This window comes from Emydura macquarii, unplaced genomic scaffold, assembly GCF_026122565.2.
Source record: "Emydura macquarii macquarii isolate MOO-44397 ecotype Brisbane River unplaced genomic scaffold, CSIRO-AGI_Emac_v2 contig_587, whole genome shotgun sequence".
NCBI lineage: Eukaryota > Metazoa > Chordata > Testudines > Chelidae > Emydura > Emydura macquarii.
This window is the reverse complement of record NW_027130724.1, coordinates 8,524,289-8,542,734: the sequence shown is the minus strand read 5'-3', so window position 1 is coordinate 8,542,734 and position 18,446 is coordinate 8,524,289. Positions and strand designations below refer to the sequence as shown.

The 18,446-nt window shown below is 41.5% G+C and overlaps 1 protein-coding gene across 1 annotated transcript in view; it reads left to right on the top strand.

The window, feature by feature from the left end:
* The window catches only part of PTPRJ (protein tyrosine phosphatase receptor type J), a 122,706-nt gene that overhangs the window by 54,535 nt on the left and 49,725 nt on the right, over window positions 1-18,446 (top strand). The window contains exon 3 of the mRNA XM_067540634.1: window positions 12,947-12,965. Within this exon, the coding sequence (XP_067396735.1) occupies window positions 12,947-12,965 (19 nt within the window). The remainder of the gene's footprint in view (window positions 1-12,946; window positions 12,966-18,446) is intronic.

The following is an 18,446-nucleotide window of genomic DNA, read 5'->3' as shown; positions in this document are numbered from 1 at the left end:
GTGTGTATTAACAGGAGCATTATATGTAAGACATGGGAGGTATGAGCCCCGCTCTACTTGGCACTGATGAGGCCTCAGTTGGAGTATGGTGTCCAACTCTGGGTGCCACACTTTAGGAAAGATGTGGACAAATTGGAGAGAGTCCAGAAGAGAGCAACAAAAATGATGAAAGGTTTAGAAAAGCTGACCTATGAGGAAAGTTTAAAAAGGGCACGTTTAGTCTCGAGAAAAGAGGACTGAAGGGGAACCTGGTAACAGCCTTCAAATATGTGAAGGGCTGCTATAAAGAGGATGGTGATCAATTGTTCTCCATGTCTGCTGAAGGTAGGGCAAGAAGTTATGGGCTTACTCTTCAGCAAGGGGAGTTTTAGGTTAAATATTAGGAAAAAGTTTTTCTAGCTATAAAGTTAGTTAAGCTCTGGAACAGGCATCCAAGGGAGGTTGTGGAATCCCCATCGCAGATTTTTAAGAACGGGTTGGACAGACACCTACATTTTTGTGATTCTGTGATGTATGGCTAAATCTCTATATGTCTGCTTTCATCCACTGCATTCTAGCATAGTCATTCTAAGATGTGTTGACTTGTTTGGCAGTTTAGGCATATATAACTTTTAGTCACTCAAAGGTAGGTTTGGTGGTTTTATTGTGGCCTCTAGTGGCCTGTGGTTGGCATCACAGAAATATAAGTACATAGCAAGAAAGTCTGTCTCCACTCTGAGGGGACCTTCCTGTATTTCTTGTTTGTGGAAAGGTTGTATAGATGCTAAACACAGAGAACAGGTCTAACTTTCTTCATATCCAGGACTAGAGAATAAAGTTATTCTGGAACTGAGTATGTTTTGTGCACAACGGCCTGTGTAATAAACAGTTAATATTCTGTATTGAAACACTAGCATTTAAACGGGAAAAAATAAATGGAAAATATTAGGAGGAAAAGTTGTTAAACATTTACAGGATAACAAAACCACGAGTTTACCAAGAACTTATCTTGCCAGGAAAACACAATTGTTCTTTTCGTTGGCTGCTGTTGTCAACAGACATGCAAAATTAATGCATTGAGGGAATACAGTACACAGCTTATTTGGATTTTAGTGAACTATTTTGTAGTGTTTAAAAAAAACCCAAATGTACAAAATGGTATTGAGAGCTGCTCACTCAGCTGCTACGGCTCACCAGACCTACAGAGCCTGCAGTGACTCAGCCCTCAGGCTCCCTGCAGCAGCCTATCCCTGAGCAGGACCCAGGTCAGTCAGTGTTGTCTGGCATTATGTGTGAGCAATCTGAAGACTGTCAATGGAGGGTATTCCCTTGTCCTGAAGACAACACTGATGTTGAATTGTAGTACGACAAAGCTACAGACAATCTAATTTTGTTCTTATTTTACATTTTACCTCTCATTGTTTCCCCTCAATGTTGTTGCTGAATCTTCCAGATATTTTTTAAATACCTTTTAAAATATTTTTCAGCAAGTTTCACAACTATAAAGATGATTTTTTAAATAATGTGTAGGAGTTTTTTTTGTTTTGTTTTTTTTAAATGTTATTGCTTTATATTTTCCTAAATTAGAAATTTAGATTAGTTTGCAATGAGTGTGACTCCAAAACTATAAACTACGTCTGGTTAGAGATGCAGCGCAGCAACTGTAGAGGTGACAACAGTTCATTGTGAAACAAGCCTCTGATGGGAAATTTTGAAGAAGGTGCCTTGTTTCTATACCATGTTTTTAAAAACTGATCTGGACAATTGATTAAAGATGCTAATGATCCCTTTGTGTTTTTCCTATGCTGGCTATATGGCAAATTCAGGCTTATTTCTGTTGATCTTTAAACCATTACAGATGTATCATCACTATGGGATCCTATATATTTTTTCATTGTACTGTCTCCCTTGCAGGTAATGGAGGGTGTGGCTGGGCTAACACTTAGCATGTATTCAAGAATGTGCATTGTTAGTTTATTTTGGCAGTTGACTCTGCAATTTTTAGTTTTGAATGTATATGAGTTACAACGTTGTTACCTGAAAAAAATCATAAAGACAAAATTACTGAGTACCCCTTTAAAGCCAGGTGTTGCTCAATTTAGTCACACCATATGTCCCACTGAGGTCAGTGTGACTGCTCAGGGAAAGTAAGGCAAGCACAATTTGGTCCTTAGTAAGTAGCTTTTTAAAGTATGACTTGTCACTGTCAAACAAGCAAACTGGTTTCTTTTTTTTATCTCTTCCAAGACACAAACTCAACTAGACTGTCATTGCAAACAGAGTATATGGAGTATTAGGAAGACTTTGATATGTGAAAATGTTTATAGTCACTGCGCAGGATGAATTTAGCATTGTTTCTTTTTCAGTTGTCAACAGACTGGTGGTTTTTATTTATCTATGTGTTTGTTTATCGGAGATGGTAGAGAGTCGATGACAGGCTTGTTGCTTTAGAAAACTCCAGGACACTGGAAGGTGACTCCATTGGCTAGCTGGTTGGTTCTTCAAGGTCGTGTGCCACAGATATATACATAAACATATCTTTTTAGGAAACAACTTAAGTCATGTTGGGATTGGGGAAAGGCTTTTAAACAATAACTCATAATTTGGCAGCTGTTAAAAAGTGGCTTTTCCCATGCGTGGGTGGGAGACAGGGAATGGGAGAACTCTGTAAAGGGTATATTTCTGTTAGGGGTTTCAGTTGCAACTTAATGTTAGGGAACATCAGGTGGCACAATCCTAGAGGCGGCGAGTCAGCACGGCAAGAATGTTTCCTGCTTCTGCTGCTCCAGGATGGACAAGGAGCATGCAAAACTATTCAGGAACCAGATGGTGTTGTCATGGACACCATTAGGATTTCTCTTAACTCATGGGAAAATACTGGTTGTTGTGAAGCATTTCTTTTTAGCAGTTTAGCATATAGTGTTAGCCAAGTCTGTTTTACTTAAATCTCTCTGGAAGAATCATTCTAATATGTTCCGGCTGCTTATGTGTTATACAGACACAACCAAATAAGATATTACCTGGTGCAAAATTGCTCTATGGGGGTGTGGTGGTGGTAGTCTTCTGCCTCCAAAGAGCCTTTCTGGCATTGAGGAGGAGGTGGGCGTGGGTGAGGGGAACAGCAGATGTAATGGGTGGTCCCCTCCACCCCCAATGAGAGCTCTTCATATAATTTTAGCTAAGTTTTCTTTTATGTCAGAGCTTTCTACAGAAACAGGTATTCAGAAAGCTAACTGCTAGATCAGTCATCAAGTCCTCAAAAGATTCAGTGGTAGGTATACTGGAGATTCCACAGTCCTTTCTCTCTCTGTGTGTGTGTGTGTGTGTGTGTGTGTGTGTGTGTGTGTGTGTGTGTGTGTGTGTGTGTGTGTGTGTTTTGTTTTTGTTTTTTTTAATTAAAAAAACAAAAATTTGAGCTCCTGCTTTTCCTTTCAATATTTACATTGGTCAGTAGTGAGCTTCTGATTGCATTTCTCAAAGGCTAAGAGTGTGTGTGTGAGGGGCAAAACTACTAGACTGTCTCAAGTGTTGTTCTTTTGCCTGAAGTAAAATTCCAGATCAACCCCCTTCTGGGATGTGCATTGAAATCTAGACCGCATTTTTGCAAAGTTTAATCATTCAGCTGTACTCACTGCATTGGGAGATGAATATGGATGCTAGTGTAGGTCGGAAGGAATTTTTCCTGTGCCCCCACTGAAACTTGAGTGAGTTATTTCCTAATTTACCATCCAGTAGTTCAAGATTCAAGGTTTACTACACAGCATTACAAATGTGAAGTTACACGGTAACTGAAGGTACTTCTGCTATTTCATGTCATGACGATAAATAACTCTGTCATCAAAGTTAATTTTGTTTTTCCTAAATAAAGATGGGTCAAAGAGGCCAGGGTTTGATTTTTCAGAGTCTTTTTTCTGAAACCAAGATTAGATTAAGTTTTATATGGCGTACAGCTTTCATTTGATAAAATCCACCAAAGTGTTGGGTGGGATGAGGGCAGCATGAATAAAAGGTTCAGGCTTGGACTGATTTATACAGTTAAGGTTATCTTGAAAGATAATTCTGACATTGTTTTGCACACTGCACACATTTTACAAACCTTGATAATATTGATAACAAGGCAGGTCACCCTATGGTCACATTTCTTGAAATCACTGGATTCCTGAAGAGAGAGAGTGTGGCAAAACATTGCCCTGAAAGGGGGATGCAGGGAAAAGGTGGAGAGAATTAGGAAGGGAGGAGACAGAGCCTCTTCCCAATAAATTTGGTTGTGATTTTCTTTGGGGCCTTACTACAGAGCTAAGAGACAGAGGTGTCTTGCATATCTTTTTCAGCCTGGGACGAAAACATGGGTGCAACACAAATTAGAAGTACATCCCTTTTGTCATAAAAACCCATGGAAATACCAGAATTTGGTGATGTTTGATCCCTGTTTAGGGCTGGGGGCAAGTCATGGGAATGGGCGTAGAGGATAAGAGAACTTTTAGAAATGTCAGAGGTCAAATCTAAATACACATAAAATGAAAATAAATGTTTAATATCTAATAAGGTCCTGTGCAAGCGAAGGCCACCAGTCTCAGTGTATGAATCTAGATTGCCTTTGCTTTTTTCATAGCTTCTTTCTATGGATTTGCAACACTAATAGTTTGTGAAGTTTGAATGGTTTCAGTGGATTGTCTATCTAATAAGGAACCTAAACTGATTGGATTTTTTTTTCCTTCTGTTTTGTTTTTTCTTTGTTCTCTTTAGTGAAACTACTTTAGTCAGGGTTAAAAGAGGGGGGAAATTAAAGCTTTTACAGAGAGAAACTTAGCATGCTATTTCTAAAATTAGAGCCAGTTTCCCTAGAGATAAACCCATCAAAACTCACTGAATGAGGAAGTAACTGTTCTGTTGAAGGGCATTTTATGGATTGACCCTGTGTGCCTGCTAGAGATATTGGAGGGGAAGTTTTGATGTTGGCATTTGCATTAAATGTATTTTGAGTTCCACACTGAAATTAGTTAGTTTATTGTTTTGTGGAGTTAGTGTATATTGCCTAAATACATTTGATTAAAAGAGTATCACTGGTTATCAGCTGAGATAGATTCAGCAGAATAACTGATAAAAAAGATCTATTGGAGGTAAGAAAACTGGAATTAATTAACTATTGTCTTCAATAAAACGGAACAATATAACTAAACATTATTCCATGGCATCTGGATAACTTGCTATATTAACACCCTTCCCCCACAAACACCAGGGGCCTGATTTCCAGAGGACTGGCTGGGCATCCATAACTACCACTGAAGTCAGTGGGAGCCATGGATTCTTAGCTCTTCTGAAAATCAGCAAATCACTTTCAAATTCAAATCAGTATTCACTGACTTCTCCCTCCCTGCTCTGAGTTTAATCCTTCATCCACTGAATTAATCTCAAGTGTTGTCCTTGACTAGAAGGGGTACATGTTCACTCAGCTCTGCCTATCACAAACATAGTGGGGATGAAATAGCATTTTGGTTTCTTTAAAGAAGTTTGGCTAGTCTTTCATATTGTTATGTCTGAATTTTCCCACTGCATGTGTTTTGTGCTGTGCCTTATCACAAGTCCCAGGAAAACTGCAAGCCGTCAGCTCGTAGCAGATATGCATATGTTGACCTGTGGATGCAAACGTTCTAGACAAAAAACCCCTTCTTTATTACAAAACTTAAAACCAACTGTTGCAATATCATGATGATATTGCCTCTAGGAGCCCTATTGTGTTGACTGTACAAGCACACAACAAAAAAACAGTCCCTACCCCAGGGAGTTTACAAGCATGAGACAAGACATCAGATAGATAAGACAGACAGATGGAGGGAGTACATGGAAACAATGAGACCATACTGATCAACATGATAGGCAATGGTCTTGGAACACCAGTGGCCTAACTATTGTCAAGTTATTTTTGTAGGTATCATAGCAAAGGAGAGTTTGAAGGCAAATAATGAGGTAGATTTGCAGATATATACAGGGAGCACCTCCCAAGCTTAAAGGACAGTCTGGGAGAAAGTATGAAGGTATGCACATGTGAAAAGTCTTCAGCTCCTATTTGCAAACTAGGATGGGTGGGCGGGCATCAGCCCGCCCACTGCTCAAAGCCCCTCCGCCAGCCTAAGGGGAGGAGCCACCGGACCTAGAAGCAACTGATTCTGGGGGACAACAAATGTAAAAACAGTAAGGGGCGTGAGGGTCAAAGGTATAAAAGAAGGGAGCCGGAAGGGGACACCGAGCAGAGAGCCCCGGACAGCGCCCACCACTCCCGGAAGGTGTCAACGGAGCCGGTGGACGCCGCCCAGAAGAACTCTGCTCGGAGACGTGAACGGAGAAGGGAACAGAAATAGGCCCCACAGTCGCAGGGCGCCTCCCCAGCCAACCTCCCCTCCCTGGTATTATAGATGGTGACTTTAGCCAGGGCCAAGAAGAGGTTGACGAGGAGGTCCCGCGACTTTGTGGGGCCACGGACAGGGTGTGCGTTTGGATGTGGGTATGATGGATTTCCTGATTCTACCTCTGAGTTGCTTAGGTACAGATTGCTGAGCCCACAAAGCAAAGTAAGGTCAGGATTTTTATTTATTTATTAGTACCCTTAATGTGCAATGAAATGGCTTCCTACTCCGATATTTACATTAACAAAACCACTTTGTTCTGGTTTTGTTTTGGAAACTTGAGTGGATAAAGCAGGTGTTGTTCTGGTGGCTGGCTTTTCCCCACCCCCTCCGGGAACCCAGAAGAAAAAAAAATACCTCTCACTGAGTTGTTGTACAGGTTGCCTAATCATTTTGCACAGTGGCTTAATATCACCATATGGCAATAACCACAGCTATTGTTCAGCTTTTCATATCCATTTTTCCCCTTCTCAGCGAACTCTCTTCCATCAGCATCATTCCTCCCTTTTCTTCATATCTCCTTTTGTTGTCTCAGAAGTCTTTTCTTTCGTCGTTTCAGAAAGAACCTGAAGAGGATTGTGAGGCTTCGTTCCCAGGATAGCCATGCTACAATGGGTACCTGATAGTGTGGGTCAAATTCACCTAGAGCAACTGTGCCTTGAACAGAGTGTGTGTGCTTGACAGTGACATCCCCTCTTCAGGGTTCAGCCACTTTGATCAAGCTCTGAGAATTGCTATATTCCACATGGAAAGAGCTGGTTACTGAAACTACAATGCAAAGTTTGGTTATACAGCCCCCTGGTTTTGTTCAGCTAAAATTATCAGTGTGTCTCATTTTACTGCATTTTCCACCTTTGATCTCTTATTTCCTGGGATGTTTTGTTTGTCCCCAGGATCTAATTATTTTGTCATATACGAATATATAAATACTATTGTAAAGGAAAGGGGAAATGCAGGGGCTTCTAATGTATCAGATGTGAATATGAGGAGAATCAGGTGTTCAGCATGAATATCTTCTGATATAATGATTAAATGTTTTGTATAAATACAGTCTCATTAAGTAACAATATGAAGATAGGCAACAGTTCCATTTACGACTTGTAGTTACGATATTTAGTTAGGAAAGACTGACTCTTATGAAAGTTCTGTGTTGTTTTTTGGGTGCTCTCTGGTGTGAGTGTTGTTGTGTTTTGTGAAGGTCAGTTTGTGAAATCTGTGGTTGTGTCTACACTACAAGCACCAGTTTACACACTACCATGTGTGTATTTCTGGAAAGTTAGAAGGGCATTGTGAGATGAGAAGCATGTAATATTGAAGGCAACCACAAAACAATAAACTTTTAAGACTAAGAAGGAGGAGCAGTTTGGTCTTCACAAAACAAAAATTTGACATAGTTGCCCATTTTGTTGTTTCAGCAGTGTGTTCGTTCGAGTCACGTCTGGATTAATGTTTAAATATAAGTTTAGTTGGGTGATAAATATTAGGGGTAGAAGGAAGAAAGAGACAGGTGTTGCAGGATCATAGGCATCTCTAGGCTTTTTTTTTTTTTTTTTTTTTTTAACGGGAAAGGAATTAACTAAAGGGCAGCTCATGAATGGTGATAAATTTTCAGTTCTCTGTTCAGAGATAGGGAGGTTCTTGTAGAGTATTCAGTTCTGTTTTGGGTGAGCACTTCCCATCATGTGGTATTTCTTTCCGTTTCCCTTTCCAACTTAATATTGCATCTTCTTGGCTTTCTTTTATAATGCCCTGAATAACCACTTCAGGAAACTTTAGCTTCTGTTCATCACTCAAAGGCTGCGTTGAAATTTTAAGTTGGGTTGGTGGAGTAGGGTTGTTTCTCTGTCAGTGTAGGTTTTATGCAGGAATCTCTCCTTTCCTAACCTCTCTGGCTTTGGCTGTACCCATTTCTGAAAGGGGCAGATGAAGCTCCTGTCTTGAATGAATATGAAGAAGTCTCCTGATTTCCTTTTAGCTTATTGCTGTGGCTTGACAGTCAGACCATAGAAAGATTTATAGAGAGAGTTTCATATCACACATTTGACACCCCTGTCCCCCAAGTACTGTCCTCTGGTCCCAGCTTGCAGTAGGAGGTTGCAGTCAGCAATTAACTTCTTGGAAACACTTCTTTGCCTAATATGAAGGTCTAAGAGCTGAGGGCTTGAAAACTGTCTTAAAGTGAATACCTCTGCTTGGTCCATCACATTCAGGCTATTTTGGAGTGGTCCCTTCCAATGGAACGGGCTGTCTCTTCTGGGCATCTCTGACAGGCCCAAGGTACTTCCCCATTTCTTTCTCCTGTTTTGCCTCCTTGCCCTCCTATCTCTGAGCAACCCCTGGATAGCATGGCTCCAGCAAGGGTTCTGCAGCATCTAGGGACAAGATTTCATCTACATTAACCTCCTCTGGCATCCTCTGCATATTTGGCAGGGGGAGGAAAGAATCTGAAAGATCCCAGCTGGCTACTCTGCCCTACCCCCTCCAGCTTTACATAGTTTGAGTTTTGCAGGTTGTGGAGGAGTGTTGGCGGGCCTTCTTAAACCGGCCTGGTCGCTGCGGCCCTTCCTCGGGTCCTGACCCCAGAGGAGGCCACAGCACCTTCCCGTAGGGGGAAAGTTCACTCTCCAGTAGTCTCTCGCCCACTAGTCCCTCCTTGTCCAGCGGCAGCAATGCGGGGAGCTCGTCTTCGAGGGGCAGTTCCTCCAAGTCACTGAGTTCTGGGAAGGGTGCGGCCTCAGGCAGCTCGTCGAGGTCTGGTCCCGACTCTGGGGGCTTGGCGGCCGGCAGTTCCTCCAGGTCCCATTTGGCCTCAAGCGGTATTACCCATCTGGGGTACGCCGGGGGCTCGCTCCAGTCCCGGGGTTCAGGGGCCTGGGTCCGGAGCTGCGGTTCAGGGGCCTCGGCCCAGTCTCTCTGGCCGGGTTGTATGGTCCAGCTATAAGACGGCCCTACCCAGTCCTTAGGCCCGGTTTGGTCCAGGGTTGGTCGGAGTCTCGGCTCCGGCCTAGGTCTCAGCCAGCGGGGCAGCATGTCTGGCTCCGGTGGCGGTCTGCCCCTGACTGAGTTCTGAGGCCTGTCTCTTATACTGCCCATGCCTTGAGAGGCTCCACCCCTCCTGGGCTAATTGGGCAGCTCTGGCAGCCCTATCATGGCCTGGCCCCTGGGTTGCCGGGCAGACTGGCCTGCCGGCCCCTTCACAGTCTGGCCGCTTGGTTGTTGGCTAGGCTGCTCTGTGGGGTTATCCCTTGTCCAGCCTAGTTGCTGCGGCCCTTCCTCGGGTCGTAACTCCAGAGGAGGCCACAGCGCCTTCCTACAAGGAGAAAGGGAGCTTCTTGTGTTAGTGGCACTTCCCTTCCTGGGGATCTCTGAACATGGAGGGGAGCTTGAAGGCACTGTGACAGGCTCCATATGTCAGTGATTCATATTTGACATGGATCAGAATTCTGGGTGAAATGTGTAATCATTAAAATATGTTGTCTTTGACAGCGTGACCAAAAGGTGCCTTAACATCAGAGTCAGGAAATGCAGGTAGTCCAGTGAGTGAGAGGAAAGAGAGAGTGAATGCTAACTTCATGTGGAACTAAAAGATGATTTATATATACTAAACAGCCTCAGTGAGGGAGGAAAACTATTGCATAGAGGACAGGTGGGAAATGTGTGAACCAAATGATTAAGGGACCATACAACTTTTTTGTGCACTGAATATTCAGTCAGAATTACGGAAGCACACACCATCTTTCCAAGCACATTGAATAGTGTGTGGAATATGTGATGGTGAACATATATCAGAACAAGACAGGAGGGGAGTCCACGTCCTGTGTTAATTTTATTGTGGCATGTATTGGTGTCAAGAATGATTTCCTGGCTGGTATGATGATGAGCAAAGTCATATTCTTACCTTTATTCTCTGAGGTAAAACTGGCAGGCCAGCAGAGCTGATGGGAAAGAGCTAGAAGTGAAGTGGTCACTGTTGCCTGGACTTGACTTCTGTGGTGCTAGAGAGAAAGAGATTGCAAGTGCACAAGTATCGGAAGAAGTATCTGAACTGTATAAGATGTATGTACTATTGGCCTGAATCACTGATCTCTCTAAGGGTATGTACACACTGACAGCGGCAAATTTGCCGCCGTCAGATCGATGTATCCGGATCAACTGAGTGGCAGTGAAGACCCGCTCAATCGATCCAGAAGTCGATTCAATTAAACCACTTCCTCAAAAGGCATAGAGCTGCGTCAACGGGAATGCATTTCCCATTGGCGCAGCGCAGCGGAGATGGCGTGCTAAAGGGAAGTTAGGAAGTCGATGGGAGTTACATAAGCAACTCTGTGTAGCTTGCGTAACTCCCGTCGGCTGCCACTGAATTTCCCGGTATGTGTGTACTAAGCCTAAATTTGCATAGTACCTTATCTACGTGAGGTTTTACATAGCGCAAGATTAGATATGATTTCTTACAGGCCCTGTGGGTCTCTTTACCGTAATATGGGGTGAGTCTAGTATTTATAAATCCGGAAGTAATGTTAGAGCAGAAAGTGTTTTTCAGCTGCTCAGTCCATTCAGGGACAGAGGATGTCCTAGTCAATGCCAGGAACACAGGTCTTTGGGAAGAAGTCTCCCTGTGCCTGGAGAATTTCCTCAAACTCTTGCAGATGGGAGCTGCTGGGGCTAAATCAGTTTGCCACCCAATAGAATTGCAAAACTCTGTGTTTGAGATTTTTATGCAAATGAAGTAGGGGCACGAGGTGAATAGATGATCCTATTTTCCAATGTCTCTTTCTTCTTTTTCTTAAAGGCTTATTACACTTGGTATTTGTGTGTACTTGTATGTACTGTTCATGCATGTATGTGCAAATTACATGAGGTTAATAGTCTTTTCTGTTTAATCCCTATATGTAATTGTTAAAATAAAATACCATTGTGCAGCAAAGGAAACAGTCAGTTTGCATCAGTAGATTATGAGGAGCCAAAAAGTTCAGTTTGTTTTCCGTGTGTGTGTGTGCCTGCAGTACTCCCATCTAATGTTGCTCTTTAGTCTTTCATGTGCACTTTCCAATCTATACTGTCTGCTACCACCTAGTGACAGAAGAAGAAAATAGTTATTTATGGGTCAGTTCCATTCAATCGTTAGTTTTCAAACTGGGGCATTTGCCCTTGGGGGAAAAGGGGCTCCAAGGTTATTAAGTGGGTGCGAGGACCTGACTGTTCTCTCTCTAGCTGAGCCTGCCGCTCTGGCCACTGCTGCCAGGCTGGAAGAGCTAGGAGGAGGGAGGCTTGTAGCCTCTCCCGTGCAGCAGCTTCAGGGAGTGTGTGTGTGGGGGGAGGGGGGAGCACGCCAGTTCATTCTCCTCTCCAGAGGCTCATGTGCACGTGCCCCCTTGTGAGATAGTTCCTACCTGCACAGATTCTTGTGCACACATGCTGGGGATTGTGTCAGGGCCAGAGGAGCCTGCGGCCCTGTGAGTGATTCTGGGGAATCCCAGGAGTGGGAGCACAAGAAAAGGGGTGCCACCTAGTTGTCTTATGTCCTGCTGGGGCCACCCAGCCAGAGCATGTCCTGGAAAGGGGACGCTCACAAGCTGGGGAGCACCGTGGCACCCTGGCCAGGATGGACTCCTAGACCCCAGGTATCCAAAGAAATAAAGTTTCTTAGAAAGAGAGGGGCATGCATGGGACATGAATCTCCAAAGCGGAGTGCAGCAAAAAAAGTTTGGGAACTTCTGCATTAAATGTTCGCAGGTACTAAAACAGCCTATTCAGAAATTGCAGAAGCATAAAGTTGTAAGATTGCAAAGCACCTTCTTGGGTTTCCTTTTGCTAACAAAATGAAATACACGTGCACGTATGTTGGCATTGCTAGCTGCCAGGCTGCAGATTACAGCTTTTGGAGAAGGCTTCTCATATCCAGACAATTATTGTATGTCGACATATACCTTAAAAAATAACGTTCTTAAAACAGTTTCCAGGTATCAGTGAGATTGTTTTCAAATTTGACCTAGTTGAGAGTGTTTTGAATTAGAAATATGTGAAGTACTCCTCACTGAGACATAATAGCAATGCTTACTGTATACAGTATAAGGACGAAGGGAGAATCCTTTAAATCATAGATGGAAAAGATCTTTTAGTTCTTGACTGGTCCCTTCCGAGGGAAGATGGTGCCCCAAGACACATATTCTAGTATTTTGTCTGAGTCTATACTTTTTTAAATAACATTTTATGTACAGTATATATATAAAAAGATGAGTTATGTAAACCTATTTTTATAATTAAATATTGAAATATTATGATTGCTATATAAAAAAGTAGCCTGTGGATAACTGCATTCTTTGAACAATTTTTGTTTTGTTTTTTCTCTCTGTTAAATCAGTATTTTCTTGCCATTATTTTGTATGTCCATAGATTTTGTGTGTTCGTTTTGCATATCAAGAGTTTTGATAACGTCTAGCAACAATAGATTTTGTCTGATTATATATTGTCTCTGTAGCTCAAGTTAATTTTAAGATGTTTTATTTCTGGTTGGTACTTCCAACACTTAGTTATCTAACTCCTGTTATTTATTTTGTTTTCAGATCAAATGTACTGCTGGCTGTAAGTACCAATCTATTATTTCATTATGATTTTGTTTAGTATCCAAATTTCATTTCATTTAGCTATTCACTTATAGTAGATCAAACAGTACTGATTATGTAAACACTAATGGTTATGTAAGTCATTATAGACCTACTCTAAATAGTATTTGTAGAAACATTAACAAAAAATTGTTTGCAAATCACTGTCTCAATCTAGCAAAGCACTTAAGCTCATGCTTAACTTTTAAGCATGTGTTTTATTCTAATTGATTTTAAGTCTGTGAATAGTGCTATTAAAATCAAAGGAACTAAAACACATATTTAAAGTGTTTTGCTGAACTGGGGTCTGTATTCAGAAAATGAAGTGGTACCATTACAAAACACTGTTAAGGATTTTTTTTATTGAACATAGTAATTGCCATAGTGCATCAGTTCTAAAGCCCATCTAGTCCAGTATCCTGTCAGTAAAAAAAGAGCTTATGCTGCAAAATAGTTGATATTTGTACCAGATTGCTTTTGAGATACAATCCTAGATAAATACTGAACATCAGACTTAAACAAAATATCCTTAAAATTATAGTTCTGAATTCTCATGTATAGTATGGCCTCTTTACACCACTCTAGCAGTGAAAATTGTACTTAAGGTGGGCAACACTGCCAAAGTGGTACAAAGGGGCTTTAACATGAAATGAGAATCTAACCCATACGTTCTTTTTTCAGTATTAGAGATTACTTGTTAATCAACCCGAAACAGTTTGAGTTCAAGTTTCTTATTTTATGGTGGGTAATCATGGGAAGTAATGACTGCTTTGTCCAGGGAGAAGTGATGTGCACGTTTGACTGCTTCTCTTAAGCCTAAATACAGTTTTTGAATCTGTAGAACTATTTCAATTAGAGTGTGATTTTTCTAACTGAAATAAATAAACCCCGAGATGAATACAGTCATATCACTGTAAAGGTTCTTTTATAGGTTCCAATACAGGCTTAGGTGTATTGGTTGATCACAGGATGACTATGAGCCACCAATGTTATGTGGCCTTGAAAAAGGCTAATGCATCAAGAGAGGTATTTCCAGTAGATACACCGAAGTGTTAGTACCATTATATAAGGCATTGGTGAGACCTCATCTGGAATACTGTGTGCAGTTCTGGTCTCCTATATTTAAGAAAGATTCATTCGAACTGGAACAGGTGCGGAAAAGGGCTGGTAGGATGATCCAAGGAATGGAAAACCGAAGAGCTTTGCTTGTTTAACCTATCTAAAAGAAGGCTGAGGGGAGATATTATTGCTTTCTATAAATACACTAGAGGGATAAATACTAGAGAGAGAGGAGTTAAGCTCCAATGTGGACAAAAGAACAAACTGATATAAAGTGACCATCAACAAGTTTAGGCTTGAAATTAGATGAAGGTTTCTAACTATCAGAGGAGTGAAGTTATAGAACAGCCTTCCAAGGGAAACGGGGAGCAAAAACCCAACAGGCTTCAAGGCTGAGCTTGATAAAATTGTGGAGGGGATGGCATGATGAGACTGCCTACAATGGCATGTACCCGATTTGCAACTGCTAGCAGCAAATATCTCCAATGGCTGGTGATGGGACACTAGATGGAACACCGAGTTACTACAGAGAATTCTTTCCCAAGTGTCTGGCTGGTGGGTTTTGCCCCCATGCTCAGAGTATGTCAGCACACTTATAGAACACTCTATGCAGTTAATGGAAGTTTTTTTCTCAAAAAGCATCACTTCCCAAATCATGACTGCTACCCTTACAGGTATAGAACCTGGTATCTTGTATAAAGTTAGGTCTTGGCACAAGCTGTAGGGACTGAAAGGAGACTCCACCCAGAGATCTGTGTGAGTAAGCAGGGCTGGCATTTCTGCCACAGGGAGCCCTGTAAAGCTAAGTTACATGATCGGGCTTTGGTTTGAGCCCTGCGCACCGGTGCTAGGGCTTCCGCTCCTTAGTTTCTGCCCTGGTGCCAGCGACTCTCAAGACGGCCCTGTGAGAAAGTCATTGAAATCTCTTTCAAAAAAACATTCTGAAATTATTATCTGTCATTTCAACATCTGTCGCCTCATCCCTATGATACAATGGGGGAATCATCCCACAATCTTCACAGCCGTGAGTGAGTGAGAGAGAGAGAGAGAGAGCTCTTCACCCATTAAATTTCCAGAAGGGAGTGCTATATTTCACTGAAGTTGTCAAGCTTTTATCACTGTTCTTGAATCGTACTCATTTACATGTAGAAATTTTCAGAGGCATTTTAACCAGATGGTTTATATGGGATTTCACTTAGCATTTCTGAGTTCCTTAAGTCTGGATTGGTAGGGTTTTTTGTTGTTGTTGTTTTTTATTTTTTTTAAGTTGCTGTGGTGGTTTGGAGAAAACATTTATTTTTATTTGGAGTCCAGAGAGCTAATGAGGATGTTTTTGCCTGAACTTGCACAGCTTGCTGCTGTGCATAAGCTGTGATTCAAGAGTCTTGTTTATCCTGGTGAGAATTTTATCCCTCACTGAACAAGACCATAGCATATGGATAAGGGACCCTTTTCCCTTTGTCATTTCCAGCATGTGTATTTGTAGGTTTTGTAGGAAGTCCAGTACATACAATTTCAACCCCTTACTGAGAAGTAGACTAAGGGCTTGTCTACACAGTGCTTTAGTCTGCACCAGAGGGATGTATATTGTAGTCCACACTAGTATGTCACACACTGAGTGGCCTATGTGGACCCTGCTGGCATGCACTCAGAGTTCCCTAGTGTGAGCTAATGTAGTACTGTGTGAAACTGGACTATGTTAACGTTCACTAGGGAGCTTTTAGTGAGTGCCGCAGGGTCCATAGGGGCCAGTTACCATGTGGCATTCTAATGTAGACTAAAATTTACAACCTTTTTGTGTGGACTCAAGCATCTTGTAGACAAGCCCTGAGATACTAGATACAGCTCATCATTGTCATGAATAGGAAATTATCTTACCACAATTTAAGAAAATATCTAAATTTTTTTTTTTTTTGGTTAATTCACCTGTAATTTAAAAGCACTGTGTAAATTAACCAAAAAACCACCAAACTTATCTTACGTGCTACTTCCATGGTATAGTCCTTTACTTCCTCTCCACATTTTTACATGTGGACATGGCTTCCAATATAAGAGAAGTAAACAGTCACTGATAGTATGGAGTCTGGAAATGTTCATAATAAATAATGCTTTTATATAAATATTTTAGAAGTCCCTGGTGATTTTGGAGACTAAGTATATCTATACTTGAATTTCTAATGCTTTGTTTTAGTTGTTTTGATGAACACCTACCTCCACTGATTATAATGGAGCCAGGATTATACCCAAGAACATTTAAAAAAAAAAAAAAGATATTCAGGGTAACTTAAATTCAAGTAACAAAATCCAGTAGTTAATCTGAAATATGAGCTTCACTGGGAATTGTATCCTAGGTGAGCAAAGCTTTGGTTTTGTCTAGGGCAAGTAAGGTAGAAAATAGTATTTTCAGGCATTTCATTTATCGTTTAAAAAAACCAACCCCAAACCTGACTGTTGGCGTGCTATGCCCTGTTTAATCAAGTTCTGGTGTGACCCTCTTGGCCTTTTGAAAATCCTATCAGTTAAAAAAGTATAAGAGGTATAGGGAAATACTTAAGCAGTTATAAATGGATAACTTCTGTAGAGCCCTACACAACTATATTTGTAGCATTGCAATATAGTAGAAAATGCAGATTTTTTTTTTTTTAAAGCAGCTAAGCAAATCTATTCATTCCAGAGCATATTAAGATAGGAATTAAGTCAGATTGAGGGACATGCTGTTAGGTTTCCTGAGCTGTGCTCATGCTTGATACAATAGAGAAGAGATGTGCCTGAAAGGTAGCCCTCAACCACCTTTGTTTTCTTGAACGTGAGGCTGCTGGGAGCTGAAGTAGCACCCAGTGTAACTTACATCAGACCTTCCTTCCCACTCCTGGCATTTCCCCTCATGGTAGTAGTGGTAAGAGATGGAAAGACTGGAGCAGGCCAAAGAGTTGAGGATCTGGCCTTTTAATTTTAGTCTGGTCCAGTGAGCTTGCGCTTTAATTTTAAGTGAATGTGTAATACTGAAAGTTGCAGAATTGACATCCCTGTAGACTGAAGTCCTCTGTCTATACTATTGGCAGCGGAAGTGTAAAATTCCCCCTAGTCAGTAAGCTTCAACCTTGATCTTTGCACTCTACCTTCTTAGAGGAAAGGGGTCAGTTCATTTTCCCTGACTGTTCACTTGTTGGCCTCTTTGAGACTATTGCCACCAAGGATGTCAGTTGTGATAGTGGCTTATATGGTAAAGAATTGATCTGTCTGGAAATGGACTATGGCTAGCAACTCTTTTTTTTCCACGCAGGTCACCAAACAGCCATTAGGCTACAGTGGTTTACAAAAGCTGAAATACTTAATAGATTTATAGGGGAGGAGTAGAGAGTAGCATGCATGCATGCACATACACACAATACACCTGAGTACATTGTCCCAGCATGTGCACACACTGAAATCTGCCATGTCTGGACTTCAGAAATGCTCTAAAGAGGCAGCTGCTGGGCTTTGTGATCAGGCTTTAAAAAACAAAAGGTAGGGATTTGCAGAGAGACAGATTAGTATTTACGATTCGTATTACGGTAGTGTCTAAGAGCCTTCGTCAAAGAGCAGGATTCCATTGTACTAGGAGGTAGAGGGGCAAATTGAGTCTGAAATTAGGTGTTATGTTTCTTATATTGATAATGACCATTGCCTTTTGTGAATTGTTTTGCTTGTTCTCAGCAATAGATAACTAGTTGCAGACGCACCTCTATCTTGGATTTTGTTATAGTCATTTTAACCATTCATGGGTTTCCAGAACTAGACTCTGCCATATCTGTGACACAAATGAAAAGATATCTGAACAAAACATTGTCCCTTTGAGTTAGGCTCTTGAGAGTAAAAGTCCTTGACAGTGAATGATCACATGTCCTGTAACTTTGAAGGAGAGAGAGGGGAATCTCCTTATGCTCAAAACTAGCTTAAACAAGAGAAAGCCACTAGGGACAAACACAACTGGAATGTCTGTGCTCAGGGAAACAACTTAATGGAAAAAGGTCAGAATGATCAGAAGGGGTGGCCCCATGAATAAACACTAAGAATGTTCAATGTGCAATCCGAGGTGTGATTGTACTCAGTTAGACGTACCTGTGCCAGCATAGCTAAAGGTGCAGATGTGAGGGCATGTGTGTGTGTGAGAGAGAGAGAGAGAGAGAGAGATTGTTTGTTTGTTTGTGTTTATAAAAGCATGCCAATGATCCTAGCTACGTACTTGCATTGCTAGCCCATTGTAAAGCCTGCACCCCTTCATCTACATTGCTGTTTTTAGCTGTGCAAGTGCGGGTATGTCTACGTGTACTGCAGTCACACCTCTGTGTGTGTGAAGACACATATCCTAGAATGTCCTCTAGAATTACACTGATTTAAAAACAATCCACCTAACCAAGTT